Genomic DNA, 18,382 nt, shown 5'->3' on the forward strand with positions numbered 1-18,382 from the left:
GTTCCACCGTTTTCATGTCCACCCCTCCCTGGATGTCATGCCATCACTTGTCCACTCCTTCCCCTCCTTCCTTTCCTCTGCCTGGACTCTTTCATATCTTCCCCACGTGTTTTTTTCTTCTTTCAAATATCCAACCTTCCCTCTCTTAAAAATTAAGCCAGTTCTGTCCACTCTTTGTCTCTTTTAGTGAGCTCTGGATCTTTTTCCTTCTCCCTGCTCCCCAAATCCATGGAATAAGTAGCTTAAACCGCTCTTTCTACTCCTTTGCCTTTATCTCCCCTATGCAGGCTGGATGTCCATAAGCTGTCCTGAAACTGAAAGACCTCGGCTTTCTCTGCATTTGCTGTAACCACAGGGCAGAGATGGTGCTTTGTTCATGGCCCCTCCTGTTCCAATATTGCCTGGGATCCAGAGGTAGCTCAGCCGGGAAGCGGATTCCTCCCAAGGAATAGGGCGTCCACCTACCACATGGGAGGTCCAAGGTTCAAATCCAGACCCTCCTGACCTGTGTGGTGAGCTGGCCCACACGCAGCACTGATGCACACAAGGAGTGCTGTGCCACACAGGGGTGTTCCCTGTATTGGGGAGCCCCACGTGCAAGGAGTGTGCCCCATAAGGAGAGCCGCCCAGCGCATAAAAAGTGCAGCCTGCCCAGGAATGGCGCTGCACACACGGAGAGCTGACACAGCAAGATGACACAGATTCCGGGTTCTGCTGACAAGAATACAAGCGGACACAGAACAACACACAGCAAATGGACACAGAGAGCAGACACCCGGGGGTGTGGGGGGCGGGTAGGGGAGAGAAATAAAAAATAAATCTTAAAAAAAAAAAAAGAAGTAGCTCAGTAGATGTCTGTCTGAATGTTGTAGCTGGTTTCACCTTCCAGATACTTCTTCTGCTTTCCCTTTGCCTCACCTAACTCTAGCACCCTTAGCTCACCCCAGGCCCCTGTCACAATATTCTGGCTTGCTTCTTCACTTCCAATTCATATTGCAGAGCTCTTGGCCATTCACATCTTCCTGGAGGCCCACCAGTATTGCTCCATGCTCGATGTCCTGACTTAAGTTATTAAAAATTGCAATTAATTACTTGCTAAAAAAAGTAATAGAGGCATAAGGTACTGAACAAAAAGTACGGGGAGAGAGATAAAGCTCTCTCCCATCCCATTTTCCGGTTCTCTTTCCCATCCACAGTCACCATCGCCAGTTTCTTGGACATCCTTCCAGACATAGCCTTTCTGTGTAAGTGCCTCCTGATTGCACCACAGCTCATCACTGGGCCCAGCGGTGGTTGTGGATGGGAAAGAGAATTCAGAGAATTCAGGAAGAGGAAGGAACGGTGGGGAAGGGGTGAGCAGTTGAAGGCATGACACCTAGGGAGGGGAAAGAGATGAAAAGGATGGAATTCAAGATAGATGGAAGGACTCTGTGGCTTCTTCTGAACCCGGAGAGAAAAATCACGGCCCTGTCTTAAATCCCAGCCTGTTGGATTGGGGTCCTGCTTGCCCACCAGACCTTTCTCCCAGAACTGTCCACTCCCTCGGCACTGGCTAGTGACGTGCTTCAATCAGGCCGGGATCTATCTTTACTCCTCGTAGTGTGTCCAGGGCTTCTGGTGGCTGTGACCAGCCCAGCAGACCCCGCCATCTCCTGCGGCGACTGTCAGGGGTCCCAGCACTCTTCACCCTCATCGGGGCGAACCTCGTCGTCATTCACCCATCCCCACTAACTCTACACCAACCAGAACGTGAACAAGTCCTCCCTGCTTTGGCCTCGAGGCTGTGGAGGGCTGTGATCTTGTCGACCCGACTGGCCAGGAGATAAGGACGAGATGTCCAGGTGCCTTTGCTTCTGCTCTACTGCGTCACTGTCCAGCCTTATTTCCTAAGTCCAGCTATGACCCGTCTTGAAATGATACACTGGGATGACCCGAGAATCAGCTTGAGGTTCTCAACATGCCGAGTGTGAACGCTGAGCCCACGAACACGCCGGCATCGGGGCGTGGGAGGCTTAATGCCTTTGTAGTCAGAGCCAACTTCCTAAGTCCAGGTACCACAGCCACTCACGGAGTCTTTCCGCATCCGAGGAGGCACTCATGACAGTCCCAGAAATGAAATCAAGAGACTTGAAACCTGCCTTTGGGGAACGTATAAATTACTGTTTTCATTAGATGCAAAGTAGTTTACATATAAACAGGAAGATTTTTTTTTCAGTTTTTTCATGTCCACCTAATGGACAGCAAATAAGGGTGTGTGCAGAGGGGGTGCTACCTTAGTGACACCCGGCATCATTTTAAATATTGATTTGGAGGTAAATACTGATCTGTTAAACTGTGCCATATTATAGATAACATCAGTTAGAGAGATTACCCTGGTCTGGGGTTTCTCAGTGTGGTCCATTGCAAACAGCACTGTAAGCAAGATTTATCGGTCAACTATATTGAAGAATAGCTGCTTATAGACCATCTCTCCTTCTTGCATATTCACAATGCACATTAGCATATTAAAAGCTCCCATAGTAAAATAACTTCTGAAACTTTTCTGTTAACACTACATTCCCCAACCATATTACAATGGAACTGACCCTTTATGCACCTATGAACAGCCTAAAGGACCAAGTTTCTAAGAAACACCTGCTGGCTAATGCTGCTTTGGTTTATCCAGACAAGTTCAACAATTTCTTTATAAACTAAAAATTGGTTCCCCTGAATAGTTCACCTATTCATCATATTACAAACCAATAATATAATATATATTATGTCATCAACCAGTAACCCGGTATAGTGAAATATTCCCCTGAAATAGTCCTGTTCAACCTATGATGTAAAATTTACATTCACACCTTTGAAAAATCAGTTACTTAGAAATGTATTTCTTTATAACCCAGAGTCCTGTCGCTGAACTTTTCAGTCATTCTCCAGGGACTTGTCCCCTGCTAGCCTCTTAAGAACCTACTAACAGGAACCAGAGATTCAGGTCTTACCAACATTCTTTTCCTTGCAGCTTACTTAAGGAGTGAGTAACTGCATCAAGCCAAAGATATTCTTTTCCTTACCGTCAGCTCCTCACCTGAGCTGTATTTTCCTCAGCGATTCTTTCAAAATGGTATTATCTCTCACACTCACTAGTGGAGAATGTTGTCTCTGCTGCACATCGGTAATACTGTGTTAATAATATCTCATAATTTAAAAATAAATTATGTTCTAAAGACAGTAAAATTTACACAAAGTTGGTATTTTATTACAAGAGCAAACGTATTTATGAAAAGTGAACAGACTGCTATTATCATCCAAGGAAGGGTGGGGAATTCAGGGTCTTTCAGGATCCTGTCTTGGTTTGGTAGGAGCTGCGGGGAACAGCGGGCTTAAAGGAAGACTTGTGTTCGGAGCTCGGGCCTGGCTCTGGTGGAGGAGAGAACAACTGACAGGCAGAAGGGGCAGAGCGGCGCCTGGCCTGCGGGGTGGGGACTGCTTCACTTTCCTCCTGAGGCGTGAGAACGAGCGGTCGGAGGGGGCTTGAGGGGGAGGGTGTAAAAGAGCTGGGGCTGGACGATGGTCGGCCGTGAAATACTTCAAAATCCAAAGGCGAGCAATAAAAATACAGAAAGGGGGCGGAGGAGGGGAGCCGGACAAAGCACACCCTCTCCCAGAGATAGACCCGCATTACCTCTCATTCCAGTTGGTGCAAGCAAAGCTTGAGAAAATGCTGGAAGGCAGGTGACTGGCGTCAAGTATGACCAACTCGCTGTTAAGAAAACAACAGCCTAGGCAGGTAAGTTCCCAGGCTTTTTGATTTCACAGATAACATAAACAAAATAAAATAAATTTGGGAACTGACTCTCGGAATCTTTTTTTTTTCTTCCCCAATTAAGGATATTAGTAAAGACTAGAATTTACTATTGCCATTGTTTCTTTCTTTTCCACCAGAAAAAAAAAAAAAAAATATATATATATATAAGGCACAGAGTCACTACTGCATGTGTTAGCAGATGGCTCTGGGTTCTGGGTTTCCAGGTTCCTGGCTATGTTGCAGAAAGGAACTGAAGGACACACCATAGTGTAGACAAGGGAGTAAAGAGTTTATTAAGAAACGAGAAAAGGAGGGAAGCACAGGGTCCGTGGCGTGGACCACTGGTGTGCTGGGGACTGAGAGGCCCCCCTGGGGCCCAGGCCAGGCCTTTTTAGAGTCTTTCCTCCTCCCCACTCATAATGTTGGGGGCAGGCCCCGGCTGCTTGCTGCTCTGATTGGTTGCCCCACCTGTCAGTTTAAAGGGGGCCAATGGAATGGCCTTTTGAGGGTATACAGGGCTTTCCCCTGACACAATGGGACCTTGTGGGTCAAACGGGATCTCGGTTTTTCCAGATGGGACCTCATGGCCTGGGTCTCACAGGGCCTTTCCGGCAGCCTTCTTTTCTGGAGGTTTCTAGAACGTCGGCCACGTGATCTGTGGGCCAGCCGCCTCCTCTTCACTGTACTAATCTGCTTCACATGTAATTCTTTAAATTGAATATATTTAGCTTTATGGAAAACTCAGGACATCGTCCTAATTTTTTTCATTTTGCCAGAGTCACTTTGTCCCTAACCTACTGGTTCACAGATTAGTGTATTGGGACACTAGAAAAAAATCTCCTTAACATGTCCAGATAGTATTATTTATTATCTTCAGAGAAATTCATGTTGGTTGTTGCCTCAAGACATAAATTCATTTCAGGCAACATTGTTTATTGAATGCGGTAGGCACTGGATTAAAAAAAGAAGGCCTCGGGAAGCCCATGTGGCTCAAGCAGTTGGGCCCCCCTCTCACATGGGAGGTCCGGGGTTTGGTTCCCAGTGCCCCCTAAAGAACAGACAACGAGCAGACAGACGAGGAAGCCGTGTGTGTGTGTGTGTGTGTGTGTGTGTGTGTGTGTGTGTGTGGCGGGGGGGGGGGTCAATTAAAAAAAAATAAGGCCCAATCTCTGCCCTTGATATACTTAAAAACTAATGACAAATATACAACATATGCTGATGGTTTACAGATTACTATTTACTGTTAAATATTTGCAGATACTGTACAAAGCAAATATTTTGGTGCTGAGAACACACAGAAGAAGCAAACAGACAGGTGGCATTAAACAGGGGATATTTTTACTCCTCTTTAGGAAAGAGGCAGAGAGGTTTGGGGATAATAAGGGAGAAAATGTAAGAAGTCCTGTCTCTAGCTGCCTTTGGGGTCAAACGTCCATTGTTATTTAACTGTGGACTTCTTTTTTCACCTCGGACTTTCAGTAGAGTATTATGGGTGAACTTATTGGCCTATGGATGAGTGGACTTTGAGTGAGTCCCCTTTGTGCAATTAGCTGTAGCTGGAGGGGACAGTCAGGACAGTGGAGGTCATATATAGCTGACCTGACCCATCCCTTCTGCAGAGCCTTTGTATTTCCACCAAAAGTGGCATGGCAAACCTGTCTTCCATTCACAGTAAGTTTAGTTCTTATAAGTTCATCCACAGCCTCATTTTGTCAAGCAAGAACAAAAGAGCTTGGTCATACAAGCAGAAGGTTTTAAGATCTGATATTTTCTTGCAGTAAAAGGAGAATTTTAAAGAGTACTAAACGTTTTCATTTGCTGATCAAATTGGTAGGTTTTCTCCTAAAGCAGATATTTTAAGCTAAAATATTCCTATTTCCCACCTTTTCTAAGTCATTTCAATTCTGTCACTTCATGGAATGATTGGAAGGTATTACAGCCAAAAAATGGAAAGAAATCTGCTGCCATCTCTGGACTATCCAAAAGTAAGGATAAACTGCAAAGCAAGGGGGAGTAAACCCTAGACTGTGGTAAACTGAATATATTAATTAGAACTTCTGATTGCATTGTTGGAATGCCAAATCACATGGACTTAGGCAAAAAGCAGAATGTATTAGAAATATACCATACCTTACAGAAACCAAAGATGAGAATCAGGAGCACTTCGATGCTATCATTAGAACACAGGCTCTTCTGGATGCTCCATCATTTGGCCAGAAGACCCTTTCTGGATGAAGAGTGAACAAGTATATGGGTGAAACAGCACAGCTGCTCCCAGGGGACCAAGAGGGGTGCTGTTTTCAGAAGAAGCAGAAGAGCATTGGGCAGAACAAAGATGCACCACACTGAAGCAAGTCAGCAAGGACACAGAGCTCAAGGTTCCTGAATATTTAGGAATAATCAAGATCACTTTGGGGATCAAGTACTCCCCCACTTTGAGAAAAATGTCCTTTATTCAGGGACATCTTTTGAAACTTTAAAGATGTATCAGCAAATGGCGACCTGTTAAACCCGTGGACTTTTTTGTGCTATGCTTAATTCACTATTAATATCCATTGTGCTAATGAATATTCATTATCATGAATATTCTCTGAGGATCCATTCATCATTACTAAGGTTCATGACTAATATTCATTCATAGTACTCATTATGCTCAAAGTACTCTCCTGGATTCTGGGAAATGGGGAGGGAGTTGCAAAGATGAATAGGTTCCTTCCTCAAAGAGTTTACACTTCTGGCAATCTGTAGAGGGAAAAGCAAACTAGGACTAGGTCAACCTAACATAAGGACTGATCATTTGTTAAAAAGCAAATGCTGAACTCATATTCCCATTATTTACTCTAAAAAGCAATTAGTCGTCTTAAAACAAAAGTAAAAAATCATTAAAAAGCTATATTTGATGCATCATCAAAATTCTTGGTCTGAACTAAACTTTCCGTTCAGGAGGCCAGAAGATGTGCTCACCCCTAGACTGCATGCTGATCACAGACAACCCACCACCTGGCTTTAGCTGATGATTGTCCCTTGAAATTTTGTGTGTCTCACTGTCTTTCACTCCCGTTTTGGGGAAAGACCAGTAAGGAAAGGGGAGAAGGTAGGCACATTTTTCTTATTTACGTATACTTTCATCTGTTATTATGATTATGATTATTTTTGAAGCCTGGTTTTTAGAAGCCGGGAAGGATTGCGATGGGGTGAAGGGGTTGGTGAAAAAGGGGGTTTGGGGGAACAGATACCAGCAGGTGGCGCTTGTCTCTTCCGAGCTGATTAGAAAATTTTACCCTCAGCCAAGAATTCCGTAGGGGCGCAGGGCGGCTCTGCATTCAGTTCAGGCAAGTGACACTGAGCAAGGAAACGCTTCAGCGCCGAGTCCGTGCAGTCACAAGTCCCAGCCTGTTGCACAGGTCATCCCATTTCTGCGTCACCACTGAAAAGACCGGCTCCCCTACGTCAGGGGTTATTATTTTCGTGCTGGATCCCCAGCCCAGTCGCTTAGGGCGACGATCAAGCCTTAGGCATACAGTAAAGTTGGAGCAGGGAAGAGTGGGACTTGATCGATTTTCCAGCTGGCCTGCCTGAGCAGACACGCCAGTTCCAGACCCGGCAGGGGCGAGGAGGGAAGGCAGCGAAGGACGGTTCCCAGGCGCGGGCTCCTGCCGGGTCACTGGCTTTGTAAACCCGACCCCCGGACTCAGCCAGCGGCCAGGGTGGCAATGCACGCGGGCCACCAGAACGATCACCCCCCTTTTAGAAAGTCCTTCTCGCCCGTGTCTTCAGTGTCTGTCAGTGGTCGCTGGGCGCTCAGCTGCTCCCCCGGGAAGAGGGGAGGGGGGCAGCCCCCCAGTCCGAAGGCTTAACCCTGCCCGCATGGGTGACCCGGGCGAGTTTCTCACCTCCTTCTATGGGGGGTAAATTTCTCCGTCGTGGGGTTCCTAGGGTGGTGGGATCGTTTAAGCAGACGACCTGGCCCAGCGCCTGCTTTCCTGTAGGCGCCTGAGGGGCCCCTGTTTACTACGACATCTTCTAAATGACGGGGGGTCTCTTGGGACCCCCAGCCCGGCCCTACGGAAAAGCAGGGTCAAAAAACCAGAATAACGGCTAGCCCTGAGATCCACGCCCCCGGCCTCCTCGTAGTCCAAATCCCATCCATTTTCTCGCCGCCGTCTGCGCAGAGCGCCCCAAACCGCGGGTCCGGGGCCACCAGAAGGACACCCCGAGGGGGCTCGGCGCCCCGGGGCCAGTGAGGCCCTCGCAGGCCCGCAGGCCCCGAGCGACCCCTCCCGCGCAGCCGAGCGCGGCGTCCCGCAGGCGGGAGGCGGGGGCGGAGGCGGAGGAGCGGGCGGCGCGCGGCGCGCGGGGGCGCGGGGCGGGGGAGGCACATGCGCGCTGCCGCCGCCGCCGTGCGCGCGCTCCCGGGGACAGGAAACCAGGACCGAGGCGCCGCCGCCGGCCCGCGCCCTGCTCCGCGCGCTGCCGGCGCCCCGCTGCCCGCCGCCCCGCGTCCGTCGGCGGGGCACTGCCGGGCCCCAGGCGCAGCTGCCATCTCCCCCTCCCGGGGGCAGAGCGGTGACCCGCCCCGCAGGCGCGGCGGGGCGGGCCGGGGGGCCCCGGGAGAAGATGGCGACGCCGGGAAGCGAACCCCAGCCTTTCGTCCCTGCGCTGCCGGGGGCCGCTCTGCACCCAGTTCACCACCCCCACCACCACCATCCCCACCCCCACCACCACCTTCAGCACCCGGGGGCGGCCGGAGCCAGCGGCGGCGCGGGGGCCGGCGGAGGCGGCGGCTTCAACCTGCCCTTGAACCGGGGTCTGGAGCGCGCGCTGGAGGAGGCGGCCAACTCCGGGGGCTTGAACCTCAGTGCCAGGAAACTGAAGGAATTCCCCCGCAGCGCGGCGCCCGGCCACGACCTGTCGGACACGGTGCAGGCAGGTGAGACGAGGCCGAGGGCGCGGGACGGTGACTGCCTGGCCCTCGCCGGCGCGGCGGCGGCGCTGAGAGGTGGCCTCGGGGTGGGCGCCTCGGCCCGTGCCGTTCGCGGCCAGGGTCCCGCGTGGGTGCGGGGGAGGAGGGCCCCGGCGCGGCTCCGGGGAACCGGGGTGCTCCGGGCCACCGCCCACCGCGGGCTTCGCCGGGTTCCCCAGGCTGCAAGGGCCGCCTGGGGCAAGTGGCCGCGGGGCCGGGACTGGCGGGCGCGCCGGGTGCGTGCGCCTCGTGGAAGTGGGAGGCTGCGGGCGGCCGCGCCTGCCTCCTGGGCCCAGCAGCGGCGTCGGGCCTCCGACCCGGGCCAGCCCTCTTTGCATCGAGGCGTCGCCCATCCGGCGGTGGGGGGGAAGCGCAGACAAAGGTGACTGCGCCCTGGGGAGACCTGAGATGGCATCGGCGCGGTGCCGCGAGCCCCCCTGGGCCCCGCCACCCGGCCTCTGGGCAACTCGGTGCCAACCGCGAGGAGGTGCCGCGGCTTCCTCTTCCTGCGCCTGTGCGAGCAAGGAGCCGCCGGGAGGGTCACCAAGCCGAGTCGGCAGCCGCTGGCGAGTCCCCCCGCCTGTGCCTCGCCGCCCACACAGTTTTGTCCCCACCACCGAGGCTACCTAACTTCTCAGTAACCCGATCTTTGCGGGGGCCCTGGAAGGGACCGCATGGCATGTTACGAGAGAGCAATTAAGAGGAGCCGGTTTTCCTGCGTGAGCCCGGCAAGTTGTAACTCGCGCCAGTGAGCAGCCAACTCTTTCAAGTTGTGTCATGTGTTGACATATTTCCGAGACGTCTGTTTTCTCTTTGGTAGTCGGGAGTTACGGGAGCGGGATCTCTAAACCGGATGGAGGGCGGTGGAATGCGATCCTGGCCTTGGGATGCGTTCGGAATTGACTTGGTTTCCGAACGTACCTTTTGGCTCCCAGGGGAGGGTTTGTAGCTCTGCGAGCGCCCAGCCCTTCCCGGGACAGTGGGCGCCGCATTTTGGAGCCACGCCCCAGACTTCCCGGCTGTCAGTGCCCGCCCCCCCTTCTCCCCAGGCCAAATGTCTAACCTCCTGGATAACTTTAAGCTCAAGTCCTCCCTGGTTCATCTTGTAAGGGCTTAAGGGGGTGGGGCAAGAGAGCGAGCAGTTGACTTTTGAAGGACAGGTGTCCAGTGCCTATGTCCTTCCCGCCCCCCCCCCCCCATTCAGTAAACATTTATCTGGAGTCCTAATGAATATTTAGACAGAGCTCTGAGTTCACTGGAGGCAAACAAGCCACTCTAGGGTCGTTAAACTTTGTAATTTGGATTTAAGGATAGCCAGGAATGGGGCAAGGAGGAGGGAGTTTCCAGAGTTGAGCTGTCAACAGCTGGGGAGTCTCTTGATAGAACCTCTTAACCACATCTTCTCAAGTGGAAGTTATTCCAAGAATTGCATGAATCACTAACTTAAAAAAAGTCATTATTATTAAGCTCGACTTCCCTGCTACTGTAGAATGTACCATGAAATATGGAAGGTTTGGATAGGAAGCAGAAAATAGGGCTGGCGTGACCAACAATAATCTGAGTTTGTCCTTCAGTTAGAAGGGGCTTCAAAGTGGTTCCTCTCCTTCAGTTATGCTGACATTTATTTCCAAAGTTAGAGTTTTTTCCCCCAAAGTCAGCCTAGCGGGTCTGCTGAGTGGACTTTTCTTGAGAAGACCAGTGCTTTTTTTGGGGGTGGGGTGGGGAAGGGGTTGCCTACCGCGGGGCTGGGGATTGAACCCTGAACCACATGCTGGTGCTCAACCACTGAGCCACATGGGCTCCCCTGAGGTGATTTTGTGTTTGTTTTGCATGTTTGTTTTATATGTTTGTTTTATCAGGAGGCACTGGGAACCGAACCCAGAACCTCCCATGTGGGAAGCAGGCACTCAACCACTTGAGCCGCTTCCACTCCCCAGAACACCAGTGCTATTAAAAGCCCCGTCCACCTCTTTAAGTTAAGACCATACCATGTGAATACTTAAAAATGCTTCTGTTCTCCTCTCTGCTCGCCCTCCATGAAGGTCGTGTTTTGCGGGATTCTAGTGAGGAGTCTCACTTGTACATGCTTAATGCTCAGAATATTCAGACTACTTAAAAGTCAGGCTTAATGTTCTTTCTTCACCCCAAAATGGAATATTACTGGAGGAGGGGTATCACTAGATTTGTAGCCCCTTCTGTCAATCCAATAAAGATAAAGAATATTCAGTAAAGCCAGTTATTTTACATGACAGGGGACTTGTGTTAAAGACTTGCTCCTGCAGAAGATACTTGCCTCAGGTCAGAGGCTAGATGTAAACCCCATCTATTGTGTTCAAGAAATGTTTACTTGAGCACAGTTCTTTATTTGGAAGAGCAAGAAGCAAAATAAAACCAGTGTTAACATGACCTCCAGTTTGCACAGCGTTGAGACATTTCCTACATATAAAGAGTTTAGTGGAGTTTAGAGTATGAGTAGCAACATATGCAATAAAGATAGTGGTTTCTCGTGGGCTAATATTTAGTTTTCAGACTCTTTTCAAATTAGGGTGGCATTTGAAGATCTTTAAAGATCATAAATTTTGCAAGACAGGGAAGGACATAGAAAACTTTTTCTTGCTGTTAAGTTATATAACGCAGGCACTTTCGTTACGTGGCCATCTCTGCAGAGCTGCACTCTTGGGCAATGTAGCTAATGGGAACAGTTGGAAACCAGGATGGAAAAGAAACATAAAAGCCTCAAGCTGCTCAGTCAGTGTCTGAACTCTGTTCCTCCCACATATATGCTTTATACTTAGGTAAAAACTGAGGGTTCCTCGCTTTGGGCCAATTAAATTACTCGTTTTGAGGCAAACTGAGCTTTGTTGTCAGGTTCTAGACTTTAACAGGTTTGTAAAAGAAAGAAAGGCTGATGCACACAGTGTGGTAGCTGCAGTGACAGTGTGACTATAGTGCCATGATTAGCACTTGGTTGATGCTCTCTTATCTCAGTCTTTATAAGAAGTCTGTTCAGATCTTTATTTTATGGAAGTGGAAATTGAGAGCAAGAGAAGTTGAGTAATACAAGATTATATTCTGACTTCATTGTTCATGTTCTTGACCATTTTCGTCTTAAAAAGAGTAGAAGGGTGGAAGGTACAGAATCAGGGAGGCTTTTTGGAGGAGTTTCCTTAAATTAGCATTCATTGAGTAAGTGTCTAGTGAGTACCTGCTAAGTGCTGGTCGCTGTTCTAGGCAATGAGGGATGCAGCAGTGAAGGGAAGAGAATTCTTGTTCTTAAGTGGTTTTCTGGAAAGCAGATGTCTCAAGCAACTGGGCTCCTGCCTACCACATGAGAGGTCACTGGTTCGTGTCCCGGTGCCTCCTAAAAAAGACAGCAACTTGGCACGACCGGCAGGTGCAGCAAGCTGATACAACAAGAGACACAAGAAGAAAAAAACATAATGAGAGACGCAATGAAGCAGGGAGCAGAGGTTCCTGGTGCCTCCTTAAAAAGACAGTGAGCTGACAGGCAGGCACAGTGAGCTGATGCAGCAAAATGATGCAACAGAAACATGGGGAGGAAAAACACAATGAGAGATACAATAAAGCAGGGAGAGCAGAGGTGACTCAAGCAATTAGGCACCTCCCTCCCACATCAGAGGTCCCAGGTTCAGCTCCCGGTGCCTCCTAAAAAGAAACAAGGAAGATGAACAGATACAGCAAGTGTAAACAAGGGGGTGGGGAGAAATAAATAAAAATAAAAAAGAAATCTTAGGGAAAAAAAAGAGTTTTCTTTCTGGTTAGAAAGGGTGGGAAGCAGGAAACTGGGAGACAAAGTAAGAAGTTGATGTTGTAGGGTGAGTGGGAAGAGTTATAGTCATAATATCTGTATTTTATAAAGATCCATGCTACCCTGTATTAAAGATGGCTTGAGGTGGCTTATTACAACAAGAGCACAAATGGTGATTACTAATAGAAATGAAAGCATAAAATCAGGCCCCATAAAAAAGAAACACATGCACAAATTTGTACATGAGTAAAGCCGACTTTTTTCTAGTGCCGATGTATTAAATAATGTCATTTTGGATAAAGACATTCACAAGGCTGTTGGTATGGCTGAAATAAAGGGATTGGAATGAGGAGCGGGAAAAGAAAGGGTGTGCATGAGGCTGATTGCAGGGGGGTCTGGAAAAGAAAAAGGAAGCCCTTAGATTTGAAGTGTGGATGCTTGTTGAAAGCTATCTGGTCAGGAGAGAGGGAGTGTTGGCATCCTTGCCCGTATCTCTCTGAGTTGGCTGTTAACAGGAAAGGCTCCATGGAAATCGAAGAGGTTGTCCAGGCAGGAGTACAGAAGTGGGGCATAAAGAATACTCCACGAGCACCTTTGTGTGTGGAGTGCAGGGGACTTACAAGTCGGGAATGCGAACCCAGGAACCCCCCCGCCACAAGGCGGTCAAGGGGAATTTATCAAAAGCCTTCCTAAACATTGTCTGTGGAGTTCAAGGGAAAAAGATCATTTCACTTAAACTGCTTAGGAAGGAGTCTTATAAGCAGAGGTAAGATGTGGGCCAGGTTTTGTAGGATGGAAAACTACATCCTACAGCCTGTGGCTGGAAAGATGGTTCCAAGATGTTTCCAAGATGAGCCCGTGAGAACATGGCAGTCTGAGAACCTGCAAATACGAGGATCAGAGAGGGCTTTCAAGCCCGGCGCTCTGGTCGTGCCCCCCACCTCCCACCTTCAGAGAATCCAGGGCTCCTGTGACCCTTGACTCAGGACGCTGGAAATGGCTATGGTCTGGGAATTGTCAGCCTGCAGGACGAAGGCCCTGTGCCTGTCTGAGTATCTGCAGAGATTTAGAGAAGGTTCTCTGAGATTTGTGGGCAGCCTTATCTGCTAAAGGCCGACTTCCCCCACCCTCCTCCCCTCCTAGAGACCCCTAGTCTTGGCATACTAGCATTCTTTAGTTATTAGGATGCATATAGGAGTTGAGAAACACATCTCTTTGTTCTCAAAAATATCACCTGTCCCATAAATTTGGCCCTAAAATATTTTCACTATAAATATGATGAAACTAAAAATCACATGTGTTTTCTTAAAACATAGGTTCTTTTACAGGTAGATCTAGTTTCAAATTATTTTTCTGCTGTTGAATTAATTCCATTAGTGACTGCTGCCACTGTCGTTTACTGTTGTCGTTGCTGCCCTATAAATGTCTTTATTCATAACCTGTGTCCCCAAATGCCTCCACTCACAAACTATTAGTATTTCTTTCTTCTGTTGATTAGTTTCTTCCTTGGTTAAGGTATACGGGAGTTTTATTAAAAGCTTTAAGAACAACCAAGAGTACTACATGTAGACTTGTTTCTGAACCCTGTCTAGGTGTGATTTCACATGCCTCGGGTATGGTAAAAATGATCTCCCAAAACATACATGATGTTCTTACTGCTGTCAGTATAGGCTGTTTTATTGAGAAGGCAGCAACATCCTAATTCTGTTCCTAGAAATAATAGCATTCAGTTATAGGCCCTGAAACCCCTGGGAATTTGGGAGCAGTGCCAGTGTATAAAGGTACAGCCCAGAGTTTAACCTTCATTACTGAAATGATTCTCCTGGGATGGTTTGTTGGTCACCGCAATATCTTATCTGATGTTTGGTGGGTGTATGATACTGGTCAAAATCTGCCACATCCTACCATTACACATTTTTTATATAAAGCATTGACTAAGAATGTTTCCGTATTACATGTGCCAAACTTAAATTTTTAATGCTGTGGTTGAATCATTCCTTGGTGTGGGCATTTAAAGGTTAGATCCCTTTTGAAATCCATGTTGACGTTGATCAATTTGGCAATTTGGAAGTCAGTTTCTTTTTTCTCTTGCTGTCCTTTGGTGTGTACAGACTTTTTCTGTCCTGTGACGATGACATCATTGTTAGTTTAAACCTAAGTTGTTTCCCTCTTCTGTGTGTACTTTTCTATTTTTTTCTCTTTTTCATTTGTATAAAGACTTTTTATGTTTAGGCTGGCAACATTTTCTGTCTCTTAATATCTCCCCCTAACCAACAACCCCCCAGATGCTGTATCAAGCGTGCTTTTCTGGAGATTTGGTCATTAAAATGGCAAAAGAATGCTATTAATTCTGCTGAAGGTGTTTATGGGTTCATTAGTCAGGCAACATAACTTGAGCTTTTGTCTAAGCCTCACAAAAACCTGTTTGTGAGGCTACTTTCCAGAATTTGGTTAGCTTTTTGGAAAATTGGACTTCGGCCTTACAGAGACAGACATTGGGGGGAAATTGGCACAGAGGCCGGAATTCTACCAGTTTTCGAACTCATTGAATGATTGTGTCAGTTGTTGGAATTAGGGTATTTTGGTGTTAATTGCAGTGGTAATTTCAAGTTATAAAATTATAATCTATCCCATAAAGCCCAACCATACTGACACAACCGATGGCCACATTTATGCACAAATCATAGGAAGCCTGGAGGCTTTTGTTACTGCTGTTATCCTTTTGTTGCTTGGAAGTTTTTCTGCACCTGAATTTTTTTCACATGTTATATTTCAGATAGGTATGTGTGTGATGTGAATGCTTTAAAAAAGAAAGAGAGAGAGAAAGGTCAGAATTCCAAGTGAATGTCAGTTTAGGAAAACTAGGTCTACAGAGAGCCTAGTGTTTGTGTTTTTTCATCTTAGTTTAAGAGTTCAGTGCTATTGCTGCCATAGACTGTAGTAAGAAGTAGTACATTTGGAAACCATCTGTTGCCACAAAGTAATTCAAAAATAAAGCAAGATTGTTTACGTGAACAGAAGGTTGATGGACTGTGAGAGTTTGGCTTCCCTCTCTTACTCCTGCAGAGCAGTGGAAGGAAATGCCTTGGTAGATGGCTGTGTATGTTCCTAGTTTTTCCCAGCCATATCCTCCTTCTGTGGCAATAGAGGAGGCAAAAATTGGGGCAAAACAAAATACAAAAAAAAAAAAACAAAAAAAGCACAACTGATCAGAGAAGAACGGTCTGCTCGATTTGCATAACGCTTTTCATTTTTCCGCGGGATGGGAAGTCATCATGCCTGTGTGATACAATGTGTTGGCTGAGCCAGCTCAGCCGTACGGTACCTGCAGCCCCACAGGCATTCTTCAGTCTTGGGGGCAGGGTTATCCAGTCCAGGCCCTCTCTCGCTGTGAGCTGTTTTCCTCGGCCGCCTTGGCCAGCGGGCACCCAGGGTAGGCGTGAGATGCCCCGGGCCGGGGGCCCTCCAGGGGCCTGGCATTCCCTCCTCACTGCTCCCCACGTGGGCAGGAGGAGGCCCCAGCCTTCTCCTAATCCTCGGGCTCCTGCGAGGCTTTGCCCTTGACAGCCGACTTCCTGCGGCACCTGCAGCTTTGCCCACGGCGTACCGCTCTCCTGCGCCTTCGTGTTTTCGATGTTGACTCCACGCTGCACTGGGAAAAGCATTCACATGTCTGAGCCAGCTCCTCACTTCTGCTGGCAGCTGTCGCGTGTTCAAAGCCTGCCTGCCTTGGAACGTCCCCTGGCTTGCCGCGTTTTGCTCTCCCAGCCGCTCTTCCAGCCCCCCCTCCTCGCTGCGCTCTCAGTTTCCCCTCACCCCACACTCATCGCTTCCCCAAGCCTGCTCCCGGCAAGCACCTCCCAACCACCTCTCCTTGCAAATCTTGGCCTGGAGGCCGCTTTTTGCATTACTTCCTCCTGACATTGCTGTTTGACTGCCTTTCTCTCTGGGTACTTTTCCCATGTGTCAGTTCTTTTTTTTTTTTTTTCTCCCTTTGTAGGCTTGTGAGGTCTGGCTAGACAGGGACAGCTTTTCCTTATCTTTGTGTGCCCTCCACACCCAGTGCAGAAAGTGCTGGATAAGCATCCATGAACTGTTCCATCTTCCCCCTCCTACCCAAGGCCCATTCGTAGTCTCTGCGGTTTTCTTTTTTCAGGAGGTACCGGGGCTTGAACCCAGGACCTCGGCCATGAGAAGCAGGAGCTCAGCCACTGAGCTGCACCCGCCCCCCTCTGCACTGCTGATTCGTCGTCTTGAACCTACCGCGATGCCATCACCTGCTCTGGCACCCTTTGCTGGCCTGCTGCCCCCTTACCTGGTTTTCTCCTACCTCGTCTTTCACGGCTCAGCGTGGCCCCCTCACACCTGCTGCAGCCTGCCACTGGCCCTGGCCTGGGGAAACTGGCCATGCACCTGCGCCGGGTGCCGGAGCGCCGGCCCCCCACAAGCCCAGGCACCAGCCGTCCCATGCACCTTTTTGCACCCAGAGCCCGGCTCGTGGCCGAGGCCGTGCCTGCTGTGAGCCCATTGACGCTGTCACGTGGATAACTCCAGCTTGTCTGGGCCTCCCTCCATCGCTCATAAATTTAGAATCTTGGTTTTTTTGGTGGTTGGAGGGTCCCTAGAGCCAATCCTTTTCTCCCTCAGAAATAGCAAAAACTGTGGTTAGGTCACTTTTCATCCACAGCGCTTCATCGGCAGTGGCACAACCACAAGTTAAATGGGTTACAGTGAATTCTGAAGGAGTTGGGCATGGCTTTTATTGTACCAAATATTGCTTGAAGTGAGCAAATGAAGTAAAACTGATTGGCATTTTTTGGATCAGCTTTATCAGGTGTAAGAAGTTGTAGATGATTAAAAAAATAGAGACCGTGTCCTATTACTTTGCAAAATTGGGGGAGGGCTGAAGAGGTGATATATGTGACATTATTTACAAGTGTAGTATTCTCATGAACAAGTGCTGTATTTAGGTCAAGACTTACAGCTCTGAGCCAAGGCTCTTCTCTCGTCCATCAGTTTAATTTAGTGTCTAAAAGCCCAGTTTCTCAAGCCTCAGAAACCTGGTTCCAGATCTTGGTTTTGCCCCTTGCAAAGTAGGGTCACTTTGGCCAGGTAACTTAATTGCCGAGCCTCAGTTTCCTCACCTGTAAAGTCGGGTAATAATTGTATCTACTTACTAGAGTTGTGGTGAGGACAGTCGTTGCAACAACAGCAGCTAACTGTCTTGTGCTTTCCTGTGGCACATATTGCTCCCAGTGCCTTAACTTTTGCTAAGTGTTCTGCTTTAACCATGGCAGGGGCTCAGTAACCCCTAGGTGAAACTCCTGTTATCTAGGTTTCACCCAGCCTCCCACACCTGGTTCAGATTCATCTGTCTCCGAAGTCCCTTCTCGAAAGGTGGCCTGAAGAGGGACTATAGGAATCTAGAAACCCCTGCTCTTTCATTTAATAGATGAGTCCATTGAGGCCCAGAGAGGGTAAGTAATTTGTGCAAAGTTGCACAGCAGGGTGGTGGGTCCAGAGCCGAAGAGCGAGGCCCACACAGTCTCACATTGGAGGGCTGTTTCTGTGGCTTCCGTGGGCTGGAGTGAAATCTTCCTCGCTCTGTAGAGTTTCCCATGTGAGAGCACCCAGATCAGACATGGCCCAGGCCCAAAGCTGTGCAACTTTTAAAAACACGTGCTGGTCCAAAGCGGGGGAGACTTAAGGTACAGAACTAACAGTGAGGTTGCAGATAGATGTGAGTTGGGGATTTTGCTGCCTGTAGCTTGGGGTACACGCAAGGGCCCCATGCCAATTGGATTCCCAGGACTAAAGAGGCACGTTTGACGCATCCCCATCTCACCACCTGGAGGTCTGC

General features: G+C 48.9%; 1 protein-coding gene and 1 long non-coding RNA gene across 4 annotated transcripts in view; one reads left to right on the top strand and one right to left on the bottom strand.

The window, feature by feature from the left end:
• Positions 1 to 3,216: 3,216 nt before the first annotated feature.
• On the bottom strand, positions 3,217 to 3,747 carry LOC131273448 (uncharacterized). The gene is made up of 2 exons (XR_011645839.1): positions 3,668 to 3,747; positions 3,217 to 3,402 (listed from the first exon to the last, which is right to left on the bottom strand). It is a non-coding gene; the product is annotated as an uncharacterized lncRNA (long non-coding RNA).
• Positions 3,748 to 8,246: 4,499 nt separating this feature from the next.
• LRCH1 (leucine rich repeats and calponin homology domain containing 1) overlaps positions 8,247 to 18,382 on the top strand; it is a 212,148-nt gene continuing 202,012 nt past the window's right edge. Inside the window, exon 1 of one of the 3 annotated variants that reach the window (XM_058276670.2) lies at positions 8,247 to 8,720. In XM_058276670.2, coding sequence (XP_058132653.1) covers positions 8,408 to 8,720 — 313 coding nt within the window. In that variant the 5' untranslated portion in view covers positions 8,247 to 8,407. The remainder of the gene's footprint in view (positions 8,721 to 18,382) is intronic. The other 2 variants (XM_058276672.2, XM_058276671.2) reach the window with 2 other exon arrangements.

Source organism: Dasypus novemcinctus, chromosome 15, assembly GCF_030445035.2.
Source record: "Dasypus novemcinctus isolate mDasNov1 chromosome 15, mDasNov1.1.hap2, whole genome shotgun sequence".
NCBI classification, from domain to species: Eukaryota; Metazoa; Chordata; class Mammalia; order Cingulata; family Dasypodidae; genus Dasypus; species Dasypus novemcinctus.